The 24,339-nt window shown below is 46.6% G+C and overlaps 7 protein-coding genes across 7 annotated transcripts; 3 read left to right on the plus strand and 4 right to left on the minus strand.

Annotated features, from left to right (window-relative positions):
* Window positions 1-913: 913 nt before the first annotated feature.
* Window positions 914-2,023, plus strand: V1508DRAFT_356589 (NADP-dependent oxidoreductase domain-containing protein; the record flags this gene model as incomplete). The annotated part of the gene is made up of 3 exons (XM_066936999.1): window positions 914-1,147; window positions 1,204-1,358; window positions 1,411-2,023. The coding sequence occupies 3 exons, from the start codon at window positions 914-916 to the stop codon at window positions 2,021-2,023; spliced, it is 1,002 nt and encodes a 333-aa protein (XP_066794976.1).
* Window positions 2,024-3,651: 1,628 nt separating this feature from the next.
* On the minus strand, window positions 3,652-7,595 carry V1508DRAFT_419937 (uncharacterized protein; the record flags this gene model as incomplete). The annotated part of the gene is made up of 13 exons (XM_066940665.1): window positions 7,295-7,595; window positions 7,210-7,242; window positions 5,515-7,157; window positions 5,376-5,464; window positions 5,239-5,312; window positions 5,120-5,192; window positions 5,016-5,063; window positions 4,840-4,965; window positions 4,568-4,790; window positions 4,285-4,522; window positions 4,210-4,231; window positions 3,869-4,156; window positions 3,652-3,819 (listed from the first exon to the last, which is right to left on the minus strand). Coding segments are annotated over exons 1-13 (3,080 nt in total), but the record flags the coding sequence as incomplete, so codon positions are not given.
* Window positions 7,596-9,096: 1,501 nt separating this feature from the next.
* Window positions 9,097-9,883, minus strand: V1508DRAFT_171872 (uncharacterized protein). The gene has a single exon (XM_066936107.1). The coding sequence runs from the start codon at window positions 9,715-9,717 to the stop codon at window positions 9,196-9,198; it is 522 nt and encodes a 173-aa protein (XP_066794978.1). The 5' UTR covers window positions 9,718-9,883; the 3' UTR covers window positions 9,097-9,195.
* Window positions 9,884-11,486: 1,603 nt separating this feature from the next.
* Window positions 11,487-12,508, minus strand: V1508DRAFT_356568 (uncharacterized protein; the record flags this gene model as incomplete). Its single annotated transcript, XM_066936997.1, has 2 exons — window positions 11,487-12,419; window positions 12,470-12,508. The coding sequence occupies 2 exons, from the start codon at window positions 12,506-12,508 to the stop codon at window positions 11,487-11,489; spliced, it is 972 nt and encodes a 323-aa protein (XP_066794979.1).
* Window positions 12,509-13,954: 1,446 nt separating this feature from the next.
* Window positions 13,955-17,745, plus strand: V1508DRAFT_419947 (uncharacterized protein). Its single transcript, XM_066940666.1, has 13 exons — window positions 13,955-14,101; window positions 14,155-14,187; window positions 14,240-15,879; window positions 15,931-16,019; window positions 16,083-16,156; window positions 16,202-16,274; window positions 16,330-16,377; window positions 16,428-16,553; window positions 16,600-16,822; window positions 16,875-17,112; window positions 17,166-17,187; window positions 17,241-17,528; window positions 17,578-17,745. The coding sequence occupies exons 1-13, from the start codon at window positions 14,022-14,024 to the stop codon at window positions 17,722-17,724; spliced, it is 3,081 nt and encodes a 1,026-aa protein (XP_066794980.1). The 5' UTR covers window positions 13,955-14,021; the 3' UTR covers window positions 17,725-17,745.
* A 2,374-nt stretch (window positions 17,746-20,119) lies between these two features.
* Window positions 20,120-21,421, plus strand: V1508DRAFT_398313 (uncharacterized protein; the record flags this gene model as incomplete). Its single annotated transcript, XM_066938202.1, has 2 exons — window positions 20,120-20,334; window positions 20,620-21,421. 2 exons carry the CDS (start codon window positions 20,120-20,122, stop codon window positions 21,419-21,421), a joined length of 1,017 nt encoding a protein of 338 aa, XP_066794981.1.
* A 1,191-nt stretch (window positions 21,422-22,612) lies between these two features.
* On the minus strand, window positions 22,613-24,132 carry V1508DRAFT_398314 (uncharacterized protein; the record flags this gene model as incomplete). Its single annotated transcript, XM_066938203.1, has 3 exons — window positions 22,613-22,963; window positions 23,024-23,474; window positions 23,531-24,132. The coding sequence occupies 3 exons, from the start codon at window positions 24,130-24,132 to the stop codon at window positions 22,613-22,615; spliced, it is 1,404 nt and encodes a 467-aa protein (XP_066794982.1).
* Between the last annotated feature and the right edge of the window lie 207 nt (window positions 24,133-24,339).

The raw sequence follows: 24,339 nt of genomic DNA on the forward strand, positions 1-24,339 counted from the left end.
GGTATCGTAGCCATCTTCAATGCTAGGTAATCTTCTAACGTACAAATGTAGCCTAGATTTTTATTACGGCACAAATTTGTCAATTTATTTTAAAATAACAGCAAATAAATAGCATAACTATTAGCGGACGATCTAATTAACATAAATCTAATTTCAGATTGATAAACGCAAAAATGGTGACGCTATTATGTTTTATGTTGCCGTGCACAGTTGAAGACGATCCTGGATGCACCATATAATCAGCGTTCATGTACAACAAGTGACGTCAACGCCCCAATCACAACAACGGAACAACGAAAGAAGACGCAACTAACTAACACATCTGAAAGCAGCGACGCTCGTCCTCAGCGGACGACCTGGAGAGGACGGAGCGGAGGTGAAGAACGGAGCGGAGCTAAAGAACGGAGCGGAGGAGCGGAGACGTACGGGTGCACCCTGAGCCGCACTTGAATCGCCGGCTGCGATACTGACACATGATGAATCCTAGACTACCCCTACTTGCTAACAGGGACGAAAAACCCCTCTACTTATGTCTATGGGACGTTACCCTCATTTACAAGTAGCTTAGGAGCCGGCTCCCGTAGGCAAAGGGTCAGCAATGTCTGACATGGAATGCGATTGGCAGGAGTTCAGGGTGCCGCTCACTCGGCCGAACTATTGATGACTTGCAGTTAGATTCGACGTTTTACGGGATTGAGGTACTTAATACTTAAAAAAGTTACGCAAGCATCTTAAAGCGAGGGCTCATTTGGCCTTGTAGAGCCGCACGTGTACAATTGCGTCGCGATGGCATGAAGACTATAAAAGCCATCCCTCTACTCGACTTACACCGCATTCAGCATCAATATTACTGTCATACATACAGCACCCTAAATTCAGTCGTTAAAGCAATTTAATCACGTCAAAGCTACCAATGTCTCTCCAAATCGTCGGTAAACCAGTCGGTCCTATCGGCTTCGGCCTCATGGGCTTCACTTGGCGTCCCACACTTACACCGGACGATCAAGCCTTCGGCGCGATGAAGCGCGCCATCGAGCACGGTGCGAATTTTTTTAATGGCGGGGAATTCTATGGCACACCTGTCCCGACCTTGAATTTGGATTTGATCAATCGGTTTTTCACAAAGTATCCCGAGTACGCCGATAAGGTGAGTTATTCTGCAATGAGAGCATAGTGTAAAGAACGTGTTAATGAAGACGGCAGGTTGTGCTTTCGATTAAAGGTGGTGTGGACTTGGCGACTTTTGTCCCAAATGGCAGTCCTGAATTTGTGCGGAAAAGTGTTGAAAATATCATCAAACACCTAGGCACTGCAAAGAAACTTGATCTCTTTGAATGCGCCCGTGTGGACCCAAATGTGTAATTTTTACGTTTGATAATATTGCGAATTTCGCGCTGATGAACAATGCAGTCCAATAGAAACGACAGTTTCCGCGCTAGCCGAGCTCGTGAAAGAAGGTCTAATAGGCGGCATTTCTCTCTCCGAAGTCAAACCAGAAACCATCCGTCGCGCCGCCGCAGTCCACACAATCTCTGCTGTCGAAGTCGAATACTCGCTCTGGTCAACCGAAGCTCGGGATCTCGGCGTGCTCTCCACCTGCGCGGAACTAGGAATCCCCGTGATCGCATATTCTCCTCTTGGTCGTGGCTTTTTAACTGGCCAGATTCGATCAAGGAAGGATTTCGGTGAAGGCGATTTTAGACTTCATTTTGAACGATTTTCGGAGGAAAATTTCGCAGTGAACTTACAGCTCGTGGACAAAATTACAAAACTCGCGCAAAAGAAGGGTATAAAACCTTCTCAACTAGCAATTTCATGGATTAAGAAGCATGAGGCTATTATTCCCGGCCTCCATATCATTCCGATTCCCGGCGCCACTACAGTCGAGCGTGTTGACGAGAATCTTACGGAAGTTGAACCGTTAACGGGTGACGAGTTTGCGGAGATCGGAGCGATTTTGGATACGGTCGAGATTAAGGGTGGGCGCTATAACAAACACCAGGAATCTCTTTTGTGGGCTTGAATATACATTCTTTCTGCGATGATTGTTGGCCAGAATTGGACTAATAATATTCATCAAGACAAAACCTCACTTAACGGCCGATAATTGAACGGTGCAAGAATGGAATTGTAATTTCTGGCTTGAATGCTTTTATCCTATATTTCGATGCACATCAAAAAGGTTCGTAAAATACAATGTCATCTCCGCGGCTAGATGCGCTGGAACCGCCACCCAGTATCTATACAGAGTGGGCCAAATTAAATACCGTTGACCCTTGTGAGTTATGAAGGGCTCCCTGTCAAGGATGTCCCCTGAAGCGTCCGTTTGATATTGTCTCTCAGCACATTATCCTTCGGTCTAACAAGCGTTGGATTCCTAGTCGTGCCTATTTCTGGATTCTGTGCCTCTCGTCTGATTATATCTATCCCCACCTGCTCCCGCTGCTGATGCTGTTGTAGTTGTTGTAAAACTCAAACCCATTTGGAATTTGACCGACAACAGGTTAATGCGGGCCACTACTGTTTACCGGTTTGAGTCATGTGTCGGCATTTTGTGACTGTATTTCTCATATTTTTGAATTTTGTGAAGTTTTTGCTTAATCTCTCATATTTCTGAATTTTGTGAAGTTTTTGCTTAATCCATCGTGTTATAGCTTGTTGATGTCCTCTGATGGAGGTACAACTAACGAATAATGAACTATTGACCATAAGCTAATGGTTCTATCCATTGAAAATGAGCCGGAACCCTGAAGAATGCTGGCCATCATCTCTCCAAAGAGAGTTGCGTGTAAGTCTGCGAGACAAGAAGTATAAGTTACGAAAACCGCATGGGTTGTAAATATATTTTGGACTATTCTATGAGGACTCGACAGCACTGAATATATGTCTCTCTCTCTGAGACATGAGAGCCCTAACCCGATGCAAGTACAAGACACTAAGAACGGTGTTCGTATTTTTTCAGGACGTTTAAAATTAGGTATTACCCCTCCGAAGTAGGTACAAATGAAAGTGGTTAGGACCGGGATGTTTGAGACGGAACGGAGGCGAGCAGTACGATTACATCCAGTCGTGGCTCAGTCTCCCCGTGACAGTATTCTATTTTATCAACTTGAAAGACTTGCAATCAGCCAATTTTTACGCAATTGCTGGAGGCGAAGAGGGCAGGAGGGACAAAGATGAACAACCGGACAATGTTCAATCCAGTTCAATGGGAGTTCGTAAGCATATCCTCCCAATATCAAATATTCGTTATTCGTGTCCAACACTACTGCATTTGTTGATAGGTATCATATGAAAGCTGTAGTAACGAAATAAGAATATTCGACGGACTACCAATTCACATATATAACTTCTATACTTTTGGATCTGATCATGATCAGAACCGCGTGAGTAGGTCTTAGTCCGGCGAGGGATGCAGCGACTTAGGCTCAGGAGTCATTCAGGGCATAATGTGCGTGAAGGATGCCGGACAATCAGGTCATCTGTGAGCTATATTAGAGCATGAATACCGCGAAATACAAGAGCTACTACCTATGCATCGAGAAGAGAGCTGATATTTTAGCCATCTTTACGTAGATGTCGTCAATTGTCGGCTTACTGCTATACGTATACAACTCACGCTGGCTCAATCCTCACCAGACGTCTTAGACTGGACACCATCCAACACGACGCCTAATCAATCTTACTTATCTTTCCGAGTGTCTCCGAAGACGAGTTCTCCGTTGAAATGATATGGAACGAGAAATCCACCTCCCCTACGAGGAGCTTAACATTCTTTAATAACATGTTCAAGTCATCGCTGATGAGCTTACTCGCAACCTGCTAACTCATCAGAAATGCGTAACTCATTCACTGCATGGAAGCCTACCTGTGAAACTGCAAAAGCTGCATAACCCGGCTCTATAATATGTTTGACGCTGAGGATCTCCGGATCCAATGCCCTGAGCTTGTTATTAAGCTCTAATGCTGGCGGTGCCAGCAAGTAAGGTGGAAGCGGAGTACTGCTGATCACGCTGCTCGATATGAGTGTCAGCAGTGACGTAATCTGATTCGACGTGATGTTGACCGAGCTCATCACTCGCGCAAAGTCTTGCATCCACTGGTGCTCCTCTTCGGTGTGAGGATTGGCATTGAACTTCATCGTCGCATAAGACATCTACTTTCACATCAGTGTGTCATCTTTTATGCAGACATGTTTTCTGGCCTTACAAGTGACATATAGTTCATAATGCTATCCTATGTTAGCTTCACCCTTGACTGAATTGTACATAGACTTCGACTTACTTCTGCACTTCTTGGATAATAGAATCATATATGGCCTTCGGAAACTTACCCCCGAGCGTCGGCTCGAACTCTGTAAACGCTGAATGCTGTCGTAGCTGGGCAAGAATGCTCATTTGCTTGGCCAAGATCTTTGCACGAACCTTCTCAAGCCGTTTCTCAGGGCTATTTTTGTCTTCCGGATCCCCACCGGTACCCTCTAGACGCGATTTGATTGTGACATGAAGAACGCTGTAGAAATCTTGAACCTCTTAGTATGGAAAATGCGCACAAAGCAAAAACTTACTTGCAAGCAAATAGATTGACTCTCCAAGTTGCCGGCGGAGAACGCTCTTTGCCGTGATAGGATATGGGATGTACGACCAGATCCACGCTACCAAACATCCTGCAGCGACAGTGGCCAATCGATAAGGCGCCAGTAGGTAAAGGGGATAGTAGAGCTGACCATTTGAAGTTGCGAGTACAACTCCAAGCTTCCTTACTTCTAGCTCATATCCAATTATGAGGACCTTCCAGTGGTCAGCGCGTAAACCAGCGTACAATTCAAAAAAAACTTACTTCAGTGACCATCATTATCATGACACCAATCGCGAACTTGGGAAAGGTAACCAGAAAATAAGTCTGACAAGATATGACGACAAAGACGAGCACGATAACTGCAGCAGTGTTTCCATGTCCGCCAGCCTAGTGAATGTGTTAGACTAGAGATACAGTTGCGACTTAGCGGATCTTACAATATACCAAATCGCAATCGAGCAGACAGCAGCAAGGAGGGTCCCGACCTGGCTGAAAGTTAACCAATCGTACAATCATCGACCCATGACAACGTAAGACGGACCACTCGTGCTAAGAGTCCAAAAGCTCCCGATCCGGTGGTCATTGTCATACCAATTGTCACCATGATCATGGCCCTGGCAAAGTTAGCCCTAGTATTATCGCGCTGCAAGAAGTCCCTACCAAACGAGACGTTGCTCAACAAAGAATCGTTGTGTGTTCTCCAGAAAAGCAACGACGGCGATGCACATTGTCGCCTATACACCGGTCAGTTAGGTCTTACAGATAACCAAGATGCCATCCAAAAACATGAACTTTACGCAGGCGACACGGAAGCCAAATATGAGCTCAGGACTGGCAAAGAAGTGCGAGAAATTCCGCACACCATCTCCTAATCGTTGCCATGAATCTTAACAACGTTAGCTAAGTGACATACGTCAGTTGGGGGCGTGATCATACTCGTAGGCGGTAGATGCTCAGGATCTTTTCGTTTCAAAAAGGATTGTCCAAGAGCGATGCTTAGGCCGCCGCCTTCAGACTGCTCCGGCAAATGATCTACTGTAGTATCCTCTATGCTAAGGCAGCTTACCAGCCATTTCCGTAAACGTTTCTTGCCTGGGACCTGCATCTTCTTGCGCTTCATGTGACCAGATTCCACTTTAGAATCAGCATATTTGACCAAGTCAAGTACCGCACACCCTGTTGACCACAGCAGAAACTCAAGGTACAGGATCAGATATAATTGCTGCCGAGTCCGGTCATTTCCAGTCAGATCTTCGCTGCGCTGCAATTTGGACCGCGTGCGCTCCAGAGGTTCCTCTCCGTCTTCCGGGAAATCCACGCCTTTCAGTTCGCACCATTTTTTGAGGCTTTCTTTTCTCTGCTCTTTGAAGTAACGCACTTTCTCCCCCAGGTATTCACCGAACTTTGCATCCCCAGGCTTCCTAACTTTCCCTCGAGTTTCAAGGTCAACAATAGTCTCTTCCATTTCTGCATCTTGCTGCACATTCTTGTCTTTGGGTTTCCTCGTTAACTCTAGCGCATATGAGGCGTGCAGCAGGCCCTCATTCATTGCATCCGACATCGATTCGAACGGTGCATGCATTGTTTTCATTATCTCGTTCCATTCAGCCTGTTCAGCTTCGCGGACTTCTCTCCTCTCCACGATTTCTGGGTTCCCCGAGTCTTCATCGATAGAAGCATTTACATCACACCAGCCTCTGCTCTCGGCGACACGCTCGAAAATATCCACCACGGATCCTAACCCGAGCAACGGTACGAATATCCTTCTGAACAGATCGAAAATATCGCTTATGTCATCGGCAGAGAGCTTGCCAAACGCAAATTCTCGTTTCGCAAAAGTGAGATCGCCATGCAGTTTGCCATGGAGAGCAGTTAAACCTGCAAGAGAACCCTTCAAAGCTTTCGCTGCCTGCTCTGTTTTCGGAACACACTGGCCCTTGTCGCCATCTTCGAAACGCATCATTTCCTTCGACTCCATGCTCTGGAGAAATCCCTTCTGAGCGTCAATGACGCCTTGCAATGCACCGATATAGCCCGTAAACTCCTTGAAAATCACTAGACGGGAGCTGACAGGAAAGACAAAGATGTTTACAACGGTTGCGATTGCGAACCCGGAGAGAAAAGCTTCCAACAACTTCTTCACAAAGGCTATGCTCACAGCCATTGTGGGAAGAAGAGGTGCAGTTGTTCCCGACACATTCGCGAAGATACTGTACATAATCACAGGGACTTGGAGCTGCGGTCTTTTGAATCGAAATGCATTGGAGATAGCGATGTTGACGAAGAGCCAGATGGCGCTGACTGCACTTGCGCTCGAGTTATATGTTACTAATGGTGTCTTTCCTGGCGTTGGAGCTCCTATGGCGTTCACGGAGACTGGTGTAGTGTGTATCCTCGCGGAGACGCTGCAATAACTGGTTAGGAGCGCAATACAGGCACCTATACAAACTCCAACGATGTTGAACGCCATAGTTTGTAAGAATTTTGCACGCGGAAGCATTGCCGAGGACAGTATAGACATGATCGCAACCAGATAGCCCACAGTTGTAAAGTAAGAAGCATAGCTATCAAGTTGAAACCTTTCGGAGAGCTTAGCAAGGGCACCTCAGGTGGAATTGGATGTCTACTCACAGAGAAAGTGCAATTGCAGGAGGAAGGCCTCCTCTAGAAACACATTACCACAAAGATCCTTCGTCAGAGAAAGTCGGACACGTACTTGACCATGGCAATTAGCACACCCGGATTTAATCCTGACTTCTGCCATAAGGATAGGGGAAGCAGATGCTTCATTGTCATTGGCTAGTCTTTGACCTGACCCGGCAATAACCGAAAATTTGTGCGATTTCTGTCGTAGTCGTGGATGAACGACACTACGCCTGTGAAATTGCCGACATTTCCAGTGTTGCGTGAATGAAGGTTTCTGGTCAGGTTGAGGAGCGTTGAGTAGAGGTTGCCTAGACGCCCGGCGGACCACGCAACTAGACTGAGTCACTAATCAAACCCCCAGGGGCATGGGAATATAGTCACGTGATTGCGATTATCGATTTTTTCTCCCACGAAATTCGGGCTCGGGACCGGTTGCAAAATTCGGTCGCGGGCGTGAAACCGAACCAGCTACTTCCTCTGACCCGGACTGGACCCCAATTTACTGCAAGGAAGGCATTCTCGACCGGACCGAATTTTAGTAATTATTGGCGAAACCGGACCGTTTCGAAAGAACCGTTGCCTTTTCGCGCGTAGCAAAAAAAAGTTATTGATTAGTTACATGCAATATATCTATATTTTGGAAACAAGAAGTGAACATGAAACGCATGGAAGTGCAAAACGAAAATAAAACAGTGCAAAACGAAAATAACTCAGCGACTCACCCCATATTTCAAACGATGCTTTAAAAACATAAGAATAGAGAGCGTGCTGGAACTCAATGAGCTACGTCTTACTGACACAATATCTCTTCCTGTTGAAGAAGTCTTTCTACGGAAACCGACGATGCCTGAATACAGGCAGAACACGAGCCGCAAGCGCCATCTTGGGATACTTCCCAGAGTTAACCTTCCACCACTGCAGAAGAGTTTTTCCGTCGGCAATACTAAGATTAGCCAGAGGACTCTCTGGAAAATATTTGTCTACATCGCATACAGATTCGGAGCTGGTATGCAATAAACCGGCCTCCGAGAGCAATTGCCTCTTTATATACGGATGAAGTGAGGGCTTCCGCGGTGCCTTCAGCGGCAGTGAAGGCGCGCTGAACCCGTAGGCATCACATATCGACAATATTTCCTCTTTAACTGAATTTAAGTAAGTAGTCCCTGCTGAACCCAAGTTAGAAACCAACGACAGTTTGATTTCTGGGTCCAGTGACATCGCAGTCTCGTATAGATCCAAGCTCAAATACCTTTCGTGGTACTCTTCGAACTTTTGTTAGCGCTCGTCATCAATGTCCAGCTTTCAAAGCGGCCCAAAATCACTTGCAACTCCCCAACAACTTGCCAATCTTCACGGCTCAAGCTGCTGGTGTTCATCGTTTCTGCGGCGAATCGCTCGTAACCTCTTTTCATCTCGTGGGCCGCTTTAATCATATAGTATGTCGAGTTCCACCTGGTGGACACATCGTATGGAATGACCTTGCGGTCCAAGCCAGATTTGGTCAGAATTTTGAACCACGCCTCTCTGGACTTGTGCTGATTTGCAATTGCCTTGGCAACCCGTCTGATTTTGGTCACGATCGTGTTCGGTTCTAAAATTTCCACCTCATCGCTATCAACGTTCTGACCGACTCGAAAGCCTAGCCCATTCAATACTTCTTTAACGACGAGGTTCAGGGAATGTGCCAGACATCTGACCCATGAGGCTTGACCTCGAAATAGTATTTTGTCTGGTACCATGGCTTGCTTTTCGACACTCCTTTCTGAATCCATATGATGATCCTCAACTGCACAAATAATCGCTCTAAACGAATCATCATCCGACTCCACAGATATAGAACTATTATTCTCGAAGTCACGCTCGTCAGATTCACTATTGAACGTGATTTCTTCTTGGCATCGGACAGGTCATCCCCAGAGTCTTCAAGGTAGTTGACACGTCTGGGCACGAGTAACCTTTCAAGTTTGTGTACTAGGGCGGCATCATTGCTCGCATTATCCGACGTAATTGCAACCAAATTTTCTTGATGTCATAGAAGCGCAAGCATGTAAGGACTTCTTGGGCCAGGGCCACTCCAGTGTGACTTCCCGGTAATTCGGCAATATGTAACAGAGCTTCGCGGGCTTCCCACTCGCCTGTTATCCAGTGCGCAACAATGGCAAACATAGCACACCTTGTTGGGCTTGTCCAACCGTCGATACTTATAGAAACTGAGATGGCAGTAGTCGCCAATTCACATCTCAGTTCCGACTTCTGCGCTATGTACAAATTCCAATATGCGACTAGTTGCTGTCGACGCCGATTTGAATAGTGGATTAACGCCGGGAATGCCCTTAAATATTGTATGAAAGTACTCGGGCTCGACTTCAGTAAAAGGTTTTCCCGTTGCGACCATCCATTTGACAATGTTGGCCTCCACGAGCGCGGTAACATTCGTTGCAGTGTGAAGCACGGGTGGGGTATCAGGCCGTCTGTTAAAAAGTTCGCCGACATCGAAAATAGACTGCCGAGAACTTGTAGAATTCTGGATCACGTGTGTCTTGAGATGCTGCCTGTACTTGCCCGTTGAGCTTCCTGATTTAGTGGTTGAGGAGTCTGGTAGCAACGAGCCACAGATACTGCAGCGAACCTTCGAGACCTTCACTCCGCGATCCTTAACTTCCACTTCCGAAAAATACTGTCAAACAATGCTTTTTTTCGTTCGGGTTGAACTTTCGGCATTCGTAGAATTGCCTGCCTCACGCAACTTCGTGCCGGAGATAACGCTTTCGTCGTTTGAGTTAATTCAAGAAATAAGATAGTAGAGTATTCCTTACTTGGCGCAATGTTCTTGTTCGTCCTTGTCCGCGTCCTTGTCCTTGTCCTCGTCCTTGTCCTTGTCCTTGTCCTCGCCTCGTCCTCGTCCTCGTCTCTACCATCATACGTATCAACATCATGCGCGCCGTCTAAGTCTATGACTCCCTCGGCGTCGGAGAGACGCGCACGTTTATTATAGCTGATTTCTGAAGGCCCTTGCGAGCCATTCATGACTCTACAATGGCAAAAATTAGTGACTTAATATACAAAATAAAATTATACCGCATTTTTCGGTCGCGCAGGCCTCATATCCAGGGTCGTGTTCGTTGAGTGCTCCTCCGTTGGCGAGATAACGCGACCCGACGAGGAGCCGAGCACACGAGTAGACGAAAAATGGTAAATTGGAGTTTGCATGCTGTTAACAATATTACAAGTATTTTTAATCAGTATGCAATAGCAATCCTGAAACTAGATATCTTTGTAGTTGACTACAGTTTCACGCGTAGGGAACGCGTCTTCGATTCTTGATTGGGGGCCACCTATTCAGGGGCGAGACGCGATCTTCCATTGTGCTATTATTACAGAATAACTGATTAATCTCGAAGCATACCCCAGATGCATTACTAACGTATATCGATTTATATGTATTATCGACTATCGAGTACACCACAAGCAATGGATTTCTAACGTAACAATAACGTAGTCGGTCCAACGGTCTCCAAAGACTATATAACCGGACCGAATCAAATTTTCGAGGGCGACCGGGCCGGGTCATAATGTCGGACCCAGGACCGATCAAAACGTCGGACCGAACCGACTTTTTAACCGGTTCACGGCTTTGACCGCTCCCAACCCGGTCGTCGGTCGGGAGCCCTACAACGAATACTATATCGATGCGCAGATCCTGCCCACACGGTATCGGCGGCATTCCTACGAATAAATATCGCCACACATTTTATTTCGCCGATATGGTATTCGTAGTGAAATTGTCGCCGATATAGGGATCGGCACGGATACACGGATAACGGATATATCCGCGGATATCCGTGAAAATTCCGGATACGGATAGACATTAGGTGGATACGGATACGGATACAAATACGGATAACTATATGTTGCCTGGATACGGATACGGATATGGATAACGAAAATCCTTATCCGTGCCGATCCCCGCGCCGATATCGTATCCTCAACAGCCCTATTAAAATAATGATTGCTAAGCAGACACGTCAATTATAGGGTCCCCGAGATTGCTATTGCAGTGCCCAATTCCGAATACCCTATAATTGCAGGTTTGCAGCGGAATATTCTACGATTCCATTCAAACTTAACTTCCACTGCATTATTCTTTTAAATTCCGTTCTATAACTTAAGAGCCGTGAATCCTGTGCTTCAGTATTGTAGTTCTACACAGTTTGACCTTTCAACTTATATTTGTCCTTTTCCAGCTTTTCCCATATTAATCCCTATTCGACTCCCTCCCGCGACATCTCGACGCCAATCTTGGTGAACTCGTCGAAGTCCTCCTTTGGTAGACCTAATATGTCGTTGTGAAGGCCCTTGTTTGCTCCAAAATTGGCGCTTGACTCCGGAAAAAATGCTCGTGAGTAGAGCAGCTGAGCAAATCCGATCATGTTACCCTTCTGAAACTCTTCCAGTCCGGATTTATAGTATTGCTTAACTGGAACCTTGGTCACTTTCCAGTCTTGCAGATCAGTGCCGGTCACGCGAAAGACAGACTCCAGCATGTCGTTCTGGCTAACGGTGAAAGACGAGATATAGGCACACTTGTTTTTGAAATGAGTCAAGGTCGGACTCTTGTCGTCCTCGCTGTCTGGAGTAATCTTCAAGCTCAACAGACTCGCAACAGCGCGGCCACATTGAGGCCAGGTGCTTGTGTTAATTTTGGTATTGCCATCATCAAATAGGGTGACAGTCCGATTCTTGAAATCGAATCCATATCTAGATGGCCCACCTCCCAAGCTGAATTCGTACCAGAAGCCACAGGCTATGGCGATCCAGGAAATCTTACCCAGCTTATCGATATGGTCACGGTATTTAGCTTTGGCAACACCGAGGAAGGTGTCCTTGCCCATCTCAAGATTAAGTGGGTCGCCTCCAAACTCGTTTGGCAAGATCCATGTCACGTTTGCGGCAGCGGCGGCATCGATGAGCTTCATCTGCTGGTCAGGAGGTGCCATCACACTCATCGTAATAATGAGGGCGTCTTGGCCTTGGAGCGCCTCAACGAGTGATGACTGGTCATCATAATTGACCTTCTTGACGAGTACACCCTCCGCAAATTTACTCGCGCTATCTTCACGAGTGATAGCGGTAACTTTGTGCTTTCCGGTCTTCAGCAATTCCTCCACGATAAACTTGCCGATGTGACCACCAGCCTGGTCGGAGGTTAGTTAGTGAGCTACTATTTGCGTGAGTGCAAACTTACCCCAACGATCGCAACGTTCTCAATGAGGTTCTTGGCCATATTCAGTTTGATATCGCAGAAATTCAATGAAACAAAATAGTCTTCAGGATTCATTAGCGGGCATTGAATTTATACGGCGATGCGCATTTGAGTGGGTAAGTTCGGTTATGCCCTTTATCTCCGATCATCCGATATGTCAGGGACGTGGATGTCAGCATGTCTTAAAGGTTCGCGGGGTAGACTATACCTAATTTCTGCTGCATCGAAGACTGTGAAAGTCCAAAAAATGGCGTGGCACTGGAAGTACCTATCGCCCGAAACTCATTAGCGAAATTATGCCACGTCTTGGTTCCGTTTTGCATATGTCTTAAGTTTACTTATAAACGAGGGTAGCGTCCCATAGACATAAGTAGAGGGGGGTTTCGTACCGGTCAGCAAGTAGGGTAGTCGAGATTCATCATGTGTCAGTATCGCAGCCGACGATTGAAGTGCGGCTCAGGGTGCACCTGTACTTCTCCGCTCCTCCGCTCCGTTCTTTAGCTCCGCTCCGTTCTTCACCTCCGCTCCGTCCTCTCCTGGTTGTCCGCTAAGGACGAGTGCTCGTTACTTTCAGATGTGTTAGTTAGTTGCGTCTTCTTCAGCTGCTCCGTGTTGTTATTGGGGTGTTGACGTCACTTGTTGTATATGAACGCCGATTATATGGTGCATCCACGATTGTCCTGCAACTATACCCGGCAACATAAGACATAAAAGCGTCACCATTTTTGCGTTTATCAATCTGAAATTAAAATTTATGTTAGTTAGATCTTCCGCTAATAATTGCTCAATCTGAAATTAAATTTATGTTAATTAGATCGTCCGCTAATAGTTATGCTATTTATTGCTGTTAGTTTAAAAGAAATTGACAAATTTGCGCTGTGATTAAAATCTGGGGTACATTTGTATGCTAGAAGACTACCTAGCACTGACGATACCGAAGCTATTACGTATGAAATTATTTCGAGCCCTATTCCAGATGCTTCAGATCCTGGTCCATCATCATTGGGTTAAAGTGTGAAGCAGTAGATGAAGCAATCAATTAATTCGCTCAATTCTTCCTTCGTGGCTGGTCAGCGAGTAATATTTGGTATTCGTTATTCGTAACCAAAAATGGCGCGAGTAATTACACGCCGAATTCCGAAACGGCCCTAAAAAGAGAGCCGCACGAAAGCGTCGTCATTGCAACAATCAAATGGAATTTAAACTTCAAGTGTCTGACGACCTTCACAATCCAAGATCCTGAACACTCTGTCAATCGTTAGTATCTCGTACCGTTAGTAACAGGATGAGTGAATTAAAGCCACAGCGCTGATCTTTCCAACTTTGATGATGTCTCGCCTATGCGGCTAACACGACGCGCAGTATACATCAGCACGTACCACCGTAGCTTGCAGGCCGCATTGTAAACTATATTGCGGCGGCGATATCGGCCTCTAACATGCCGCTCTATTTGGTCGATCCGAAAACTCATCCACGACAACGACAGAAATCGCACAAATTGTCGGTTATTGCTGGTCAGGTCAAAGACTAGCCAATGACAATGAAGCATCTGCTTCCCCTATCCTTATGGCAGAAGTCAGGATTAAATCCGGGTGTGCTAATTGCCATGGTCAAGTACGTGTCCGACTGTCTCTGAAGAAGGATCTTTTGTGGTAATGTGTTTCTAGAGGAGGCCTTCCTCCCGCAATTGCACTTTCTCTGTGAGTAGACATCCACTTCCACCTGCGGTGCCCTTGCTAAGCCCTCCGAAAGGATTCAACTTAATAGCTTTGCCGCGAACTTTACAACTGTGAGCTATCTGGTTGCGATCATGTCTATACTGTCCTCGGCAATGCTTCCGCGCGCAAAATTCTTACAAACTATGGCGTTCAACATCGTTGGAGTTTGTATAGGTGCCTGTATTGCGCTTCTGACCAGTTACTGCAGCGTCTCCGCGAGGATACACACTACAGCGGTCTCCGTGAACGCCGCGGGAGCTCCAACGCCAGGTAACACACCATCAGTAACATATAACTCGAGCGCAAGTGCAGTCAGCGCCATCTGGCTCTTCGTCAACATCGCTATCTCCAATGCATTTCGATTCAAAAGACCGCAGCTCCAAGTCCCTGTGATTATGTACAGTATCTTCGCGAATGTGTCGGGAACAACTGCACCTCTTCTTCCCACAATGGCTGTGAGCATAGCCTTTGTGAAGAAGTTGTTGGAAGCTTTTCTCTCCGGGTTCGCAATCGCAACCGTTGTAAACATCTTTGTCTTTCCTGTCAGCTCCCGTCTAGTGATTTTCAAGGAGTTTACGGGCTATATCGGTGCATTGCAAGGCGTCATTGACGCTCAGAAGGGATTTCTCCAGAGCATGGAGTCGAAGGAAATGATGCGTTTCGAAGATGGCGACAAGGGCCAGTGTGTTTCGAAAACAGAGCAGGCAGCGAAAGCTTTGAAGGGTTCTCTTGCAGGTTTAACTGCTCTCCATGGCAAACTGCATGGCGATCTCACTTTTGCGAAACGAGAATTTGCGTTTGGCAAGCTCTCTGCCGATGACATAAGCGATATTTTCGATCTGTTCAGAAAGATATTCGTACCGTTGCTCGGGTTAGGATCCGTGGTGGATATTTTCGAGCGTGTCGCCGAGAGCAGAGGCTGGTGTGATGTAAATGCTTCTATCGATGAAGACTCGGGGAACCCGGAAATCGTGGAGAGGAGAGAAGTCCGCGAAGCTGAACAGGCTGAATGGAACAAGATAATGAAAACAATGCATGCACCGTTCGAATCGATGTCGGCTGCAATGAATGAAGGCCTGCTGCACGCCTCATATGCGCTAGAGTTAACGAGGAAACCCAAAGACATGAATGTGCAACAAGATGCAGAAATGGAAGAGACTATTGTTGACCTTGAAACTCGAGGGAAAGTTAGGAAGCCTGGGGATGCAAAGTTCGGTGAATACCTGGGGGAGAAAGTGCGTTACTTCAAAGAGCAGAGAAAAGCAAACCTCAAGAAATGGTGCGAACTGAAAGGCGTGGATTTCCCGGAAGACGGAGAGGAACCTCTGGAGCGCACACGGTCCAAATTGCAGCGCAGCGAAGATCTGACTGGAAATGACCGGACTCGGCGACAATTATATCTGATCCTGTACCTTGGGTTTCTGCTGTGGTCAACAGGGTGTGCGGTACTTGACTTGGTCAAATATGCTGATTCTAAAGTGGAATCTGATCACATGAAGCGCAAGATGCAGGTCCCAGGCAAGAAACGTTTACGGAAATGGCTGGTAAGCTGCCTTAGCATAGAGGATACTACAGTAGATCATTTGCCGGAGCAGTCTGAAGGCGGCGGCCTAAGCATCGCTCTTGGACAATCCTTTTTGAAACGAAAAGATCCTGAGCATCTACCGCCTACGAGTATGATCACGCCCCAAAACTGACGTATGTCACTTAGCTAACGTTTTTAAGATTCATGGCAACGATTAGGAGATGGTGTGCGGAATTTCTTGCGCTTCTTCGCCAGTCCTGAGCTCATATTTGGCTTCCGTGTCGCCTGCGTAAGGTTCATGTTTTCGGATGGCATCTTGGTTATCTGTAAGACCTAACTGACCGGTGTATAGGCGACAATGTGCATCGCCATCGTTGCTTTTCTAGAGAACACACAACGATTCTTTGTCCAGCAGCGTCTCGTTTGGTAGGGACTTCTTGCAGTGTAATAATACTAGGGCTAACTTTCCAGGGCCATGATCATGGTGGCAATTGGTATGACAATGACCACCGGATCGGGAGCTTTTGGACTCTTAGCACGAGTGGTCCGTCTTACGTTGTCATGGGTCGATGATTGTACGATTGTTAACTTTGAGCCAGGTCGGGACCCTCGTTGCTGCTATCTGCTCGATTGCGATTTGGTATATTGTAAGATTCGCTAAGTCGCAACTGTATCTCTAGTCTAACACATTCACTAGGCTGGCGGACATGGAAACACTGCGGCAGTTATCGTACTCGTCTTTGTCGTCATATCTTGTCAGACTTATTTTCTGGTTACCTTTCCCAAGTTCGCGATTGCTGTCATGATAATGATGGTCACTGAAGTAAGTTTACTGCATTGTCGCTGGTTTACGCGCTGACCACTGGAAGGTCCTCATAATTGGATATGAGCTAGAAGTAAGGAAGCTTGGAGTTGCACTCGCAACATCAAATGGTGAACCCTACTATCCCCTTTACCTACTGGCGCCTTATCGATTGGCCACTGTCGCTGCAGGGTGTTTGGTAGCGTGGATCTGGTCTTACATCCCATATCCTATCACGGCAAAGAGCGTTCTCCGCCGGCGACTTGGAGAGTCAATCTACTTGCTTGCAAGTAAGTTTCATGGGCCTTTTGTGCGCATTTTTTCCATACTTAGAGGTTCAAGATTTCTACAGCGTTCTTCATGTCACAATCAAATCGCGTCTAGAGGGTACCGGTGGGGATCCGGAAGACAAAAATAGCCCTGAGAAACGACTTGAGAAGGTTCGTGCAAAGATCTTGGCCAAGCAAATGGGCATCCTTGCCCAGCTACGACAGCATTCAGCGTTTACAGAGTTCGAGCCGACGCTCGGGGGTAAGTTTCCGAAGGCCATATATGATTCTATTATCCAAGAAGTGCAGAAGTAAGTCGAAGTCTATGTACAATTCAGTCAAGGGTGAAGCTAACATAGGATAGCATTATGAACTATATGTCACTTGTAAGGCCAGAAAACATGTCTGCATAAAAGATGACACACTGATGTGAAAGTAGATGTCTTATGCGACGATGAAGTTCAATGCCAATCCTCCCACCGAAGAGGAGCACCAGTGGGTGCAAGACTTTGCGCGAGTGATGAGCTCGGTCAACATCACGTCGAATCAGATTACGTCACTGCTGACACTCATATCGAGCAGCGTGATCAGCAGTACTCCGCTTCCACCTTACTTGCTGGCACCGCCAGCATTAGAGCTTAATAACAAGCTCAGGGCATTGGATCCGGAGATCCTCAGCGTCAAACATATTATAGAGCCGGGTTATGCAGCTTTTGCAGTTTCACAGGTAGGCTTCCATGCAGTGAATGAGTTACGCATTTCTGATGAATTAGCAGGTTGCGAGTAAGCTCATCAGCGATGACTTGAACATGTTATTAAAGAATGTTAAGCTCCTCGTAGGGGAGGTGGATTTCTCGTTCCATATCATTTCAACGGAGGACTCGTCTTCGGAGACACTCGGAAAGATAAGTAAGATTGATTAGGCGTCGTGTTGGATGGTGTCCGGTCTAAGACGTCCGGTGAGGATTGAGCCAGTGTGAGTTGTATACGTATAGCAGTAAGCCGACAATTGACGACATCTACGTAGAGATGGCTAAAATATCAGCTCTCTTCTCGATGCATAGGTAGTAGCTCTTGTATTTCGCGGTATTCATGCTCTTATATAGCTCACAGATGACCCGATTGTCCGGCATCCTTTACGCACGTCGCGCCCTGAATGACTCCTGAGCCTAAGTCACTACATCCCTCGCTGGACTAAGACCTGCTCACGGTTCTCATCAGGATCAGATCCAAAAGTATAGAGGCTATATATGTGAATTGATAGTCCATCGAATATTCCTATTTTGCTACTACAACTTTAAACAGTAGTGGCCGTATTGAAATGTTCTTGGTCAAAATCCAAATTGGTTTAGGGTTTTGCACTGGGACGTTAGTTAGGACAGCCTCGGTCGGCAGATTACTGGTCCGCCCAACACTTATCCTCAAATATACACATTTCCTCACGTCAGTTCGTTTCTGGTGGTCTAACAACATTGCTCGTCTTAGACGAAATTGTGTCTGTTGATTCTGCCCCCCTAACCCCTTTCTTAAGGATCGTGGACTGAGAGACTATATCAAACGGACGCTTCAGGGAACAACCTTGAAGAGAGTCCATTCATAACTCACAAGGGTCAACGGTATTTAATTTGGCCCACTCTGTAGAGATACTGGGTGGAGGGTCCAACACATCTAGCCTCGGAGATGACATTGTATGTTAGGAATTTTGATGTGCATGGAAATATAGGATACCAGCATTTAGTCTCCATGCCATCGCGACGCAATTAGACGCGTGCGGCTCATGAAAGCCTAATGCGCCCTCGGTTTAAGACGACTGCGTAACTTTTTAAGTACCTCAGTCCCTTAAAACGCTGAATCTAACTGTCATCAATCATTCGGCCGATTGAGCGGCACCTTGAACTTCTGCCATCCCATTCCACGTCAGACATTGCTGACCCTTTGCCTACGGGAACCGACTCCGGCTGTCAAAAATCGTTGGGTATCGGCTGAACGAAGACGCGCACCAGGACAGATTCGCTTTCTTGGTTCGATGCTCGTACTGATTAGCGGAATGCCAAACTCCGGCGCCGGATCGAGTGGAACAGTGGCTGATAGGTACATGCACCATAATATTAAATCCGATGGTAAGCTACCTTATAGTTAGGAGATTCACGGAGAGTAAACCAACAATTCCTTTTTGGATCTGAAGCATCTGGAATAGGGCTCGAATATTTCATCTGTAAGAGCCACTGCTAGGTAATCTTCTACGTACAAATGTACCCCAGATTTTTATTACAGCACAAATTGTCAATTTCTTTAGAAATAACAGCAAATAAATAGGGCAATTATTAGCGGACGATCGAATTGATATACATTTTAATTTCAGATTGATAAACTCAAAAATGGTGACGCTATTATGTGTTTACGTTGCCGGGTACAGTTGCAGGACAATCCTGGATGCACCATATAATCGGCGTTCATGGAAAAGAAGTGACGTCAATGCCCCAGTCACAACAACAGAACAACGGAAGAAGACGCAAACTAACTAACACATCTGAAAAGTAACGAGCACTCGTCCTTAGCGGACGACCGAGAGAGGACGGAGCGGAGCAGCGCCGAAGTAAGGGTGCACCCCGAGCCGCACTTGAACGGCTGCGATACCGACACATTATAAATCCTTAGCTACCGCTACTTGCTGACAGGGACGAAAACCCCTTTAATTGTGTCTATGGGAAGCTACCCTCGTTTACAAGTAGCTTAAGACGCAAACAAAACGGAACCAAGACGTGGCATAATTTCGCTAATGAGTTTCGGGCGATAGGTACTTCCAATGCCACGCCATTTTTTGGCCTTTCACAGTTTCCGATGCAGCAGAAATTAGGATATAGTCTACCCCGAGAGCCTTTAAGACATGCTGACATCCACGGCCCTGACAGATCGGATGATTGGAGATAAAGGCCAAAACCAGACTTACCCACCCAAATGTGCATCGCCGTATAAATTCGAGCTCTGCAGAAAGGACAATGCCCTCTAATCCATGAATCCTGAAGACTATTGTGTTTCATTAAATTTCTGCGATATCAAACTGAATATGGCCAAGAACCTCATTGAGAACGTTGCGATCGTTGGGGTAAGTTTGCACTCACGCAAATAGTATGGTGGTCACATCGGCAAGTTTATCGTGGAGGAATTTGCTGAAGACCGGAAAGCACAAAGTTACCGCGATCACTCGTGAAGATAGCGCAAGTAAATTTTAGAGGGTTTACTCGTCAAAAAGGTCAATTACGATGACCAGTCATCACTCGTTGAGGGCTCCAAGGCCAAGACGCCCTCATTATTACGATGAGTGTGATGGCACCTCCTGACCAGCAGATGAAGCTCATCGATGCCGCCGCTGCCGCAAACGTGCCATGGATCTTGCCAAACGAGTTTGGAGGCGACCCACTTAATCTTGAGATGGGCAAGGACACCTTCCTCGGTGTTGCCAAAGCTAAATACCGTGACCATATCGATAAGCTGGGTAAGATTTCCTGGATCGCTATAGCCTGTGGCTTCTGGTACGAATTCGGCTTGGGAGGTGGGCCCTGCGTTCGATATAGTATTCGTGGGGATAAAAAATCGATAATCGATAGATTCTGTGCAAGCACGTGACTATATTCCCCTCCGGAAGAACCTAAATCGGTCCAGTTGGTTGGTCCGCCGAGTGTCTAGGCAACCTCAACTCAACGCTTCTCAACCTGACCAGAAACCTTCATTCACGCAACACTGGAAATTTGTCGGCAATTTCACAGGCGCAGCGTCGTTACCAAAGCTGAAGTCACTCTGTGCTGATCAAACGACAGTCTCTGGAAGATGGATGAACAGCCGACAGTGAGGAACGCGAGTTCGGGCTCGATTGTCAAGATAACAGAGCACAGCGAGTTACCGGAAACTTCAACAAATCAGCAACTACCTTACGAGTCATCACCACTGGGCTCCGGGGTCGTTGACGAATACAAGACAAACAGCTATAGTCTGGCGAGACCCACATCATCCCTGAACAGCACAACAATAGATGGGGAGATCGACTTGAAGGGCCAGCAAGGCCGGTGCGGCTCGTCTGCCGTAGCGAATTGGTTTTCTATTCCAGGAAGAAGTGGAACAAGGCGAAGATCGCCAGTAGATCCTTCGCCGCAAGGTCAGAAAAATGCACTTCTAAATGATATAGACAACAACCTCGGAGGGAACCACTACTTGGCATTGCTGTATTTGAGTTGGTTCGCAGTCTTAACACAAACGGCTTGTAGTGCTGTAGCTACCGCCCTTGTGGGGTCTAAATCCAACAATGTGGTCGTTGTTATATTCACGGTGTCGGCAACAGTCAGCGGTGCCCTCGTTGCTCTGTTTAAGAATTCAGGTGAGCCTCAACTATCCCTGCAGAGAAAAGTAGAACTCGATCACTTAAAGCTCAAGGTCGAGGCAGTGGATGCAAATATTTCATGCAACAATGGATCATCTCTCGCCACAGTCCTCTTTACACTCAGCAGCATGCGCCAAGAATATGAGCGCATTGATAAACAAACTTCTTCCGCATATGTTGGTGTGATGTCTTCTATATCAACAACAGCCGCCAACAGAACGGCTGGTCCAAGCCAAAGCATGTAGGTGCAGCCCTGAACCTTGCCTATAAGATCTGAACTGAAATGGGATTGAATTGAATTGAATTGATATTGGATGGAGTGACAATGTTGCTGTAACATAACTCTCTATTCAGGATTACTTCTCCGTGGATTAAAAACATTTGCTTGTCAACCACAATTAACAGTGTAGGTTAGATTTAGTGAGCGTTATCGTTATCGTGGTGGACTCTTTTTTTTCAGGAGTCCAGCAGCACTTATATTAAAGCTAAAATGTCCACTCCATTATATGGCCTTAGCAGTATCCCTGCTGTTTACTGGTTTCAAGTCTTCAATTTCATTAATAAAGTTCTAACTTTTTAATGTGAATCGCACTATAAGTTGATGTACTCAGTCCATTTTGTTGTGCCGGGTAAGACATTGTTAACTTTCCCCGAATTCCTGATATGCTTCTACATACGAGATACTGAGTCAGGGCAAGTGCTCTCTGTATCTGTCTGTCGCAATGAGTCCATGAGTACGTCTTTCCTATATACTAGGTCCATATAGAAGAATATCCACCAGAACAGCTTTTAGATATTCAGCTGCCTTATGCAATGTATTTGCCATTGGAGGTTGGAGGATGCCTCACGTATCCTGAAATCCGCAGCAGGCATTTGCTCATCCACGTTGGAAAAACCTGCAATCTTATAGCTGGAAAAGGCCATACATTATGCAATATATTTAGGAAGAAAAGTCGACAATGAAGCAAACCAACGACAAAAAGGAAAGAACTCAACAAGAAAGATTTAAGCAATCTAAGCATCAGGGAGATGAGTGGATGAAGTAGTATTGACTGCCCATAGATTGCCAGTGCAGACCCAAATTTGATCGAGGGACAAACCGATTGGAGTCGATTTCAATTCCTCCGTGGGCTTCAATTCAAGTTGATCTGGATCGCGATGGCTGAAAGACGCCTACGGCTACTGCTAAGTACGTCGCCGAGAGCCGCGCCCGAAAGTACGCTACACAATTTCCTCGCTAGACCCATCCTCCAAATTTGCCTAAACCTTTCACATAGCCAACACTGCGCTCATGGACAATTTCTGTGCCATCGTGTTATTTCTACCTGGACTGTCACACGGACAGAACGTTAAACAAGCTGCCATTAAGTTATCGCAATCATAGCATATGGCAAAGTCATTACAATATTCTATCTACCGACAGTGTCCAAACTCTATCAAAGACACCAAACGTGAGTTCCATGCACAAGGGCCGGATCCCAAACTAACTTTCCGTCATCCAGATCACCGTTATGCTGCTCGACAACCAGCTGGCCGTTTGTATCATCTACCTTGGAATCGTCGGGTAAACTATCGATAGACCGTGGAATATCGGGCTCATTTACCCGCAGTGCCGTCGCGAGCTTCAGCATCAGCGCATCACGCGCTTTACCATCGCGACACGGAAGTGAGACGAGGAGGTCGGACAAGTCGTGCAGAAGCTGTTGCCAATGCGCCACGTACGATGAATTATTCATACAAATGACCACATCAGCAAGCGCGTTGGAGATGTGCGATACTTTGATGGTCTAGAGAGCGTTAGCGTCAATTGCTGGAAGGTCGAACAAAATCAGAGTACATGAACAGACCATTCCCGGTCCATGGACCTCGAAGGATTCTCTTGATACTTGCGATGACGTCGTAAGTAAGGTCTTAGCAGCATTCACCGGAATCGTGAGAGGCGTGTTAACATTCTGGACCCAATTGAGCGACGCTTGTATTATTAAGGCTTGCCAAAGCAGTACTTGCATCCAGCAGTGAGTGACAACGACATCAACTTTCTGGCTCTCGTTCACAGGTGTGAAGGTTGCGTCCATTGACCCGAGCAAGCCATGCAAGTGTACAAGGATGCTCTGTGTGTATGGTGAATTGCGATGGTCCTTCCAATTGTCGAAAAATGACTTCTCTGGCCCGATGAAGATTCGGACCAAGTTCAGGAAACCTGCCAGCAAGAAGAAATCATTGTCCTCGGGCTTCAATAAGGGTAAAGATATACAACTATCTAGGACGACTGGTAGTTCCCGCGGAATGCAGTGCCCTCTTGCGATAACATATTAGCGTTGGCGAAAATGTCCAAGATTCTATGGTCAAACTACCTCTCCGTTACAAGCACCAAAAAATAAAGCATGCGGATCCTCTGAGCCTGTTTTTCCGTGTATTTTATGTATGTATGTTCTTCATGCAGTCGTAGAAATTGTGCAAATGTGACCGCCTCGCGGATATAGACAAACGAACTACCCTGCCGATCCAGCAAATTGGAGAAATAGCAGTGCAGGAAAAACGATGTCACCACACTGTACTCATCGATGGCCTCCATATAATTGTACTCCATGCGGGCACGAATCGTCTCGTTGGCAAGTACGTCACCGGAAATGCCACCGTCTGGAGCTTCAGGGTCGCAAGGAGGGAGCTTCAACCGACCCATAGTCGCGGCACACAGCGACAGAACCATCACGTACAATGCAGGATTCTGCTTATCCTTTGCGTCGTCCAGCACATTGTTGAGGTCATCAATTGCAAGGACAGGCCATATCGGATATAACTTGCGGCGGTAGACTTCCACGACGGTTTCCAACCTGCGAAGCTGAATGTGCGGGTGGATCTGGCGACGCGCCTGCGCAACGTTGACGGTCCCATTGGATACGGATGGCGGAGTCTCATTATCTCCTTCCCCCTGTCGTCTTCTGATATTCGTCATCGTTCGCGATCGCAGCCGCCGAGGTCCTCGTTTCAGACGAGGGGTTAGAAAGGTGCACTCCAGATTTCCGCTGTGGCACGACTCGCACGGCTGATGGCCATCGCACCTGATTTTTCTCACGATGCAGCAGTCACACGCACGCTTCGGCGGCATGTCCGAATGGCCAGGGATACTTTCACCTCGTACTGCGAAGAGTAAGGAACGGGA

The sequence above is a fragment of the Lipomyces doorenjongii genome (assembly GCF_038497915.1).
Source record: "Lipomyces doorenjongii strain NRRL Y-27504 unplaced genomic scaffold V1508scaffold_35, whole genome shotgun sequence".
Taxonomy (NCBI): Eukaryota; Fungi; Ascomycota; class Lipomycetes; order Lipomycetales; family Lipomycetaceae; genus Lipomyces; species Lipomyces doorenjongii.

Bases quoted from the DNA above. Each gene is read 5' to 3' on its own strand.
- V1508DRAFT_171872 (XM_066936107.1), bottom strand. From the start codon at position 9,717: ATGTCGGCGAACTTTTTAACAGACGGCCTGATACCCCACCCGTGCTTC.
- V1508DRAFT_419947 (XM_066940666.1), top strand. From the start codon at position 14,022: ATGACAATGAAGCATCTGCTTCCCCTATCCTTATGGCAGAAGTCAGGA. The intron at 14,102-14,154 runs GTACGTGTCCGA...ATGTGTTTCTAG, and splicing joins GTGCTAATTGCCATGGTCAA to AGGAGGCCTTCCTCCCGCAA. The intron at 14,188-14,239 runs GTGAGTAGACAT...GCCCTCCGAAAG, and splicing joins CCCGCAATTGCACTTTCTCT to GATTCAACTTAATAGCTTTG.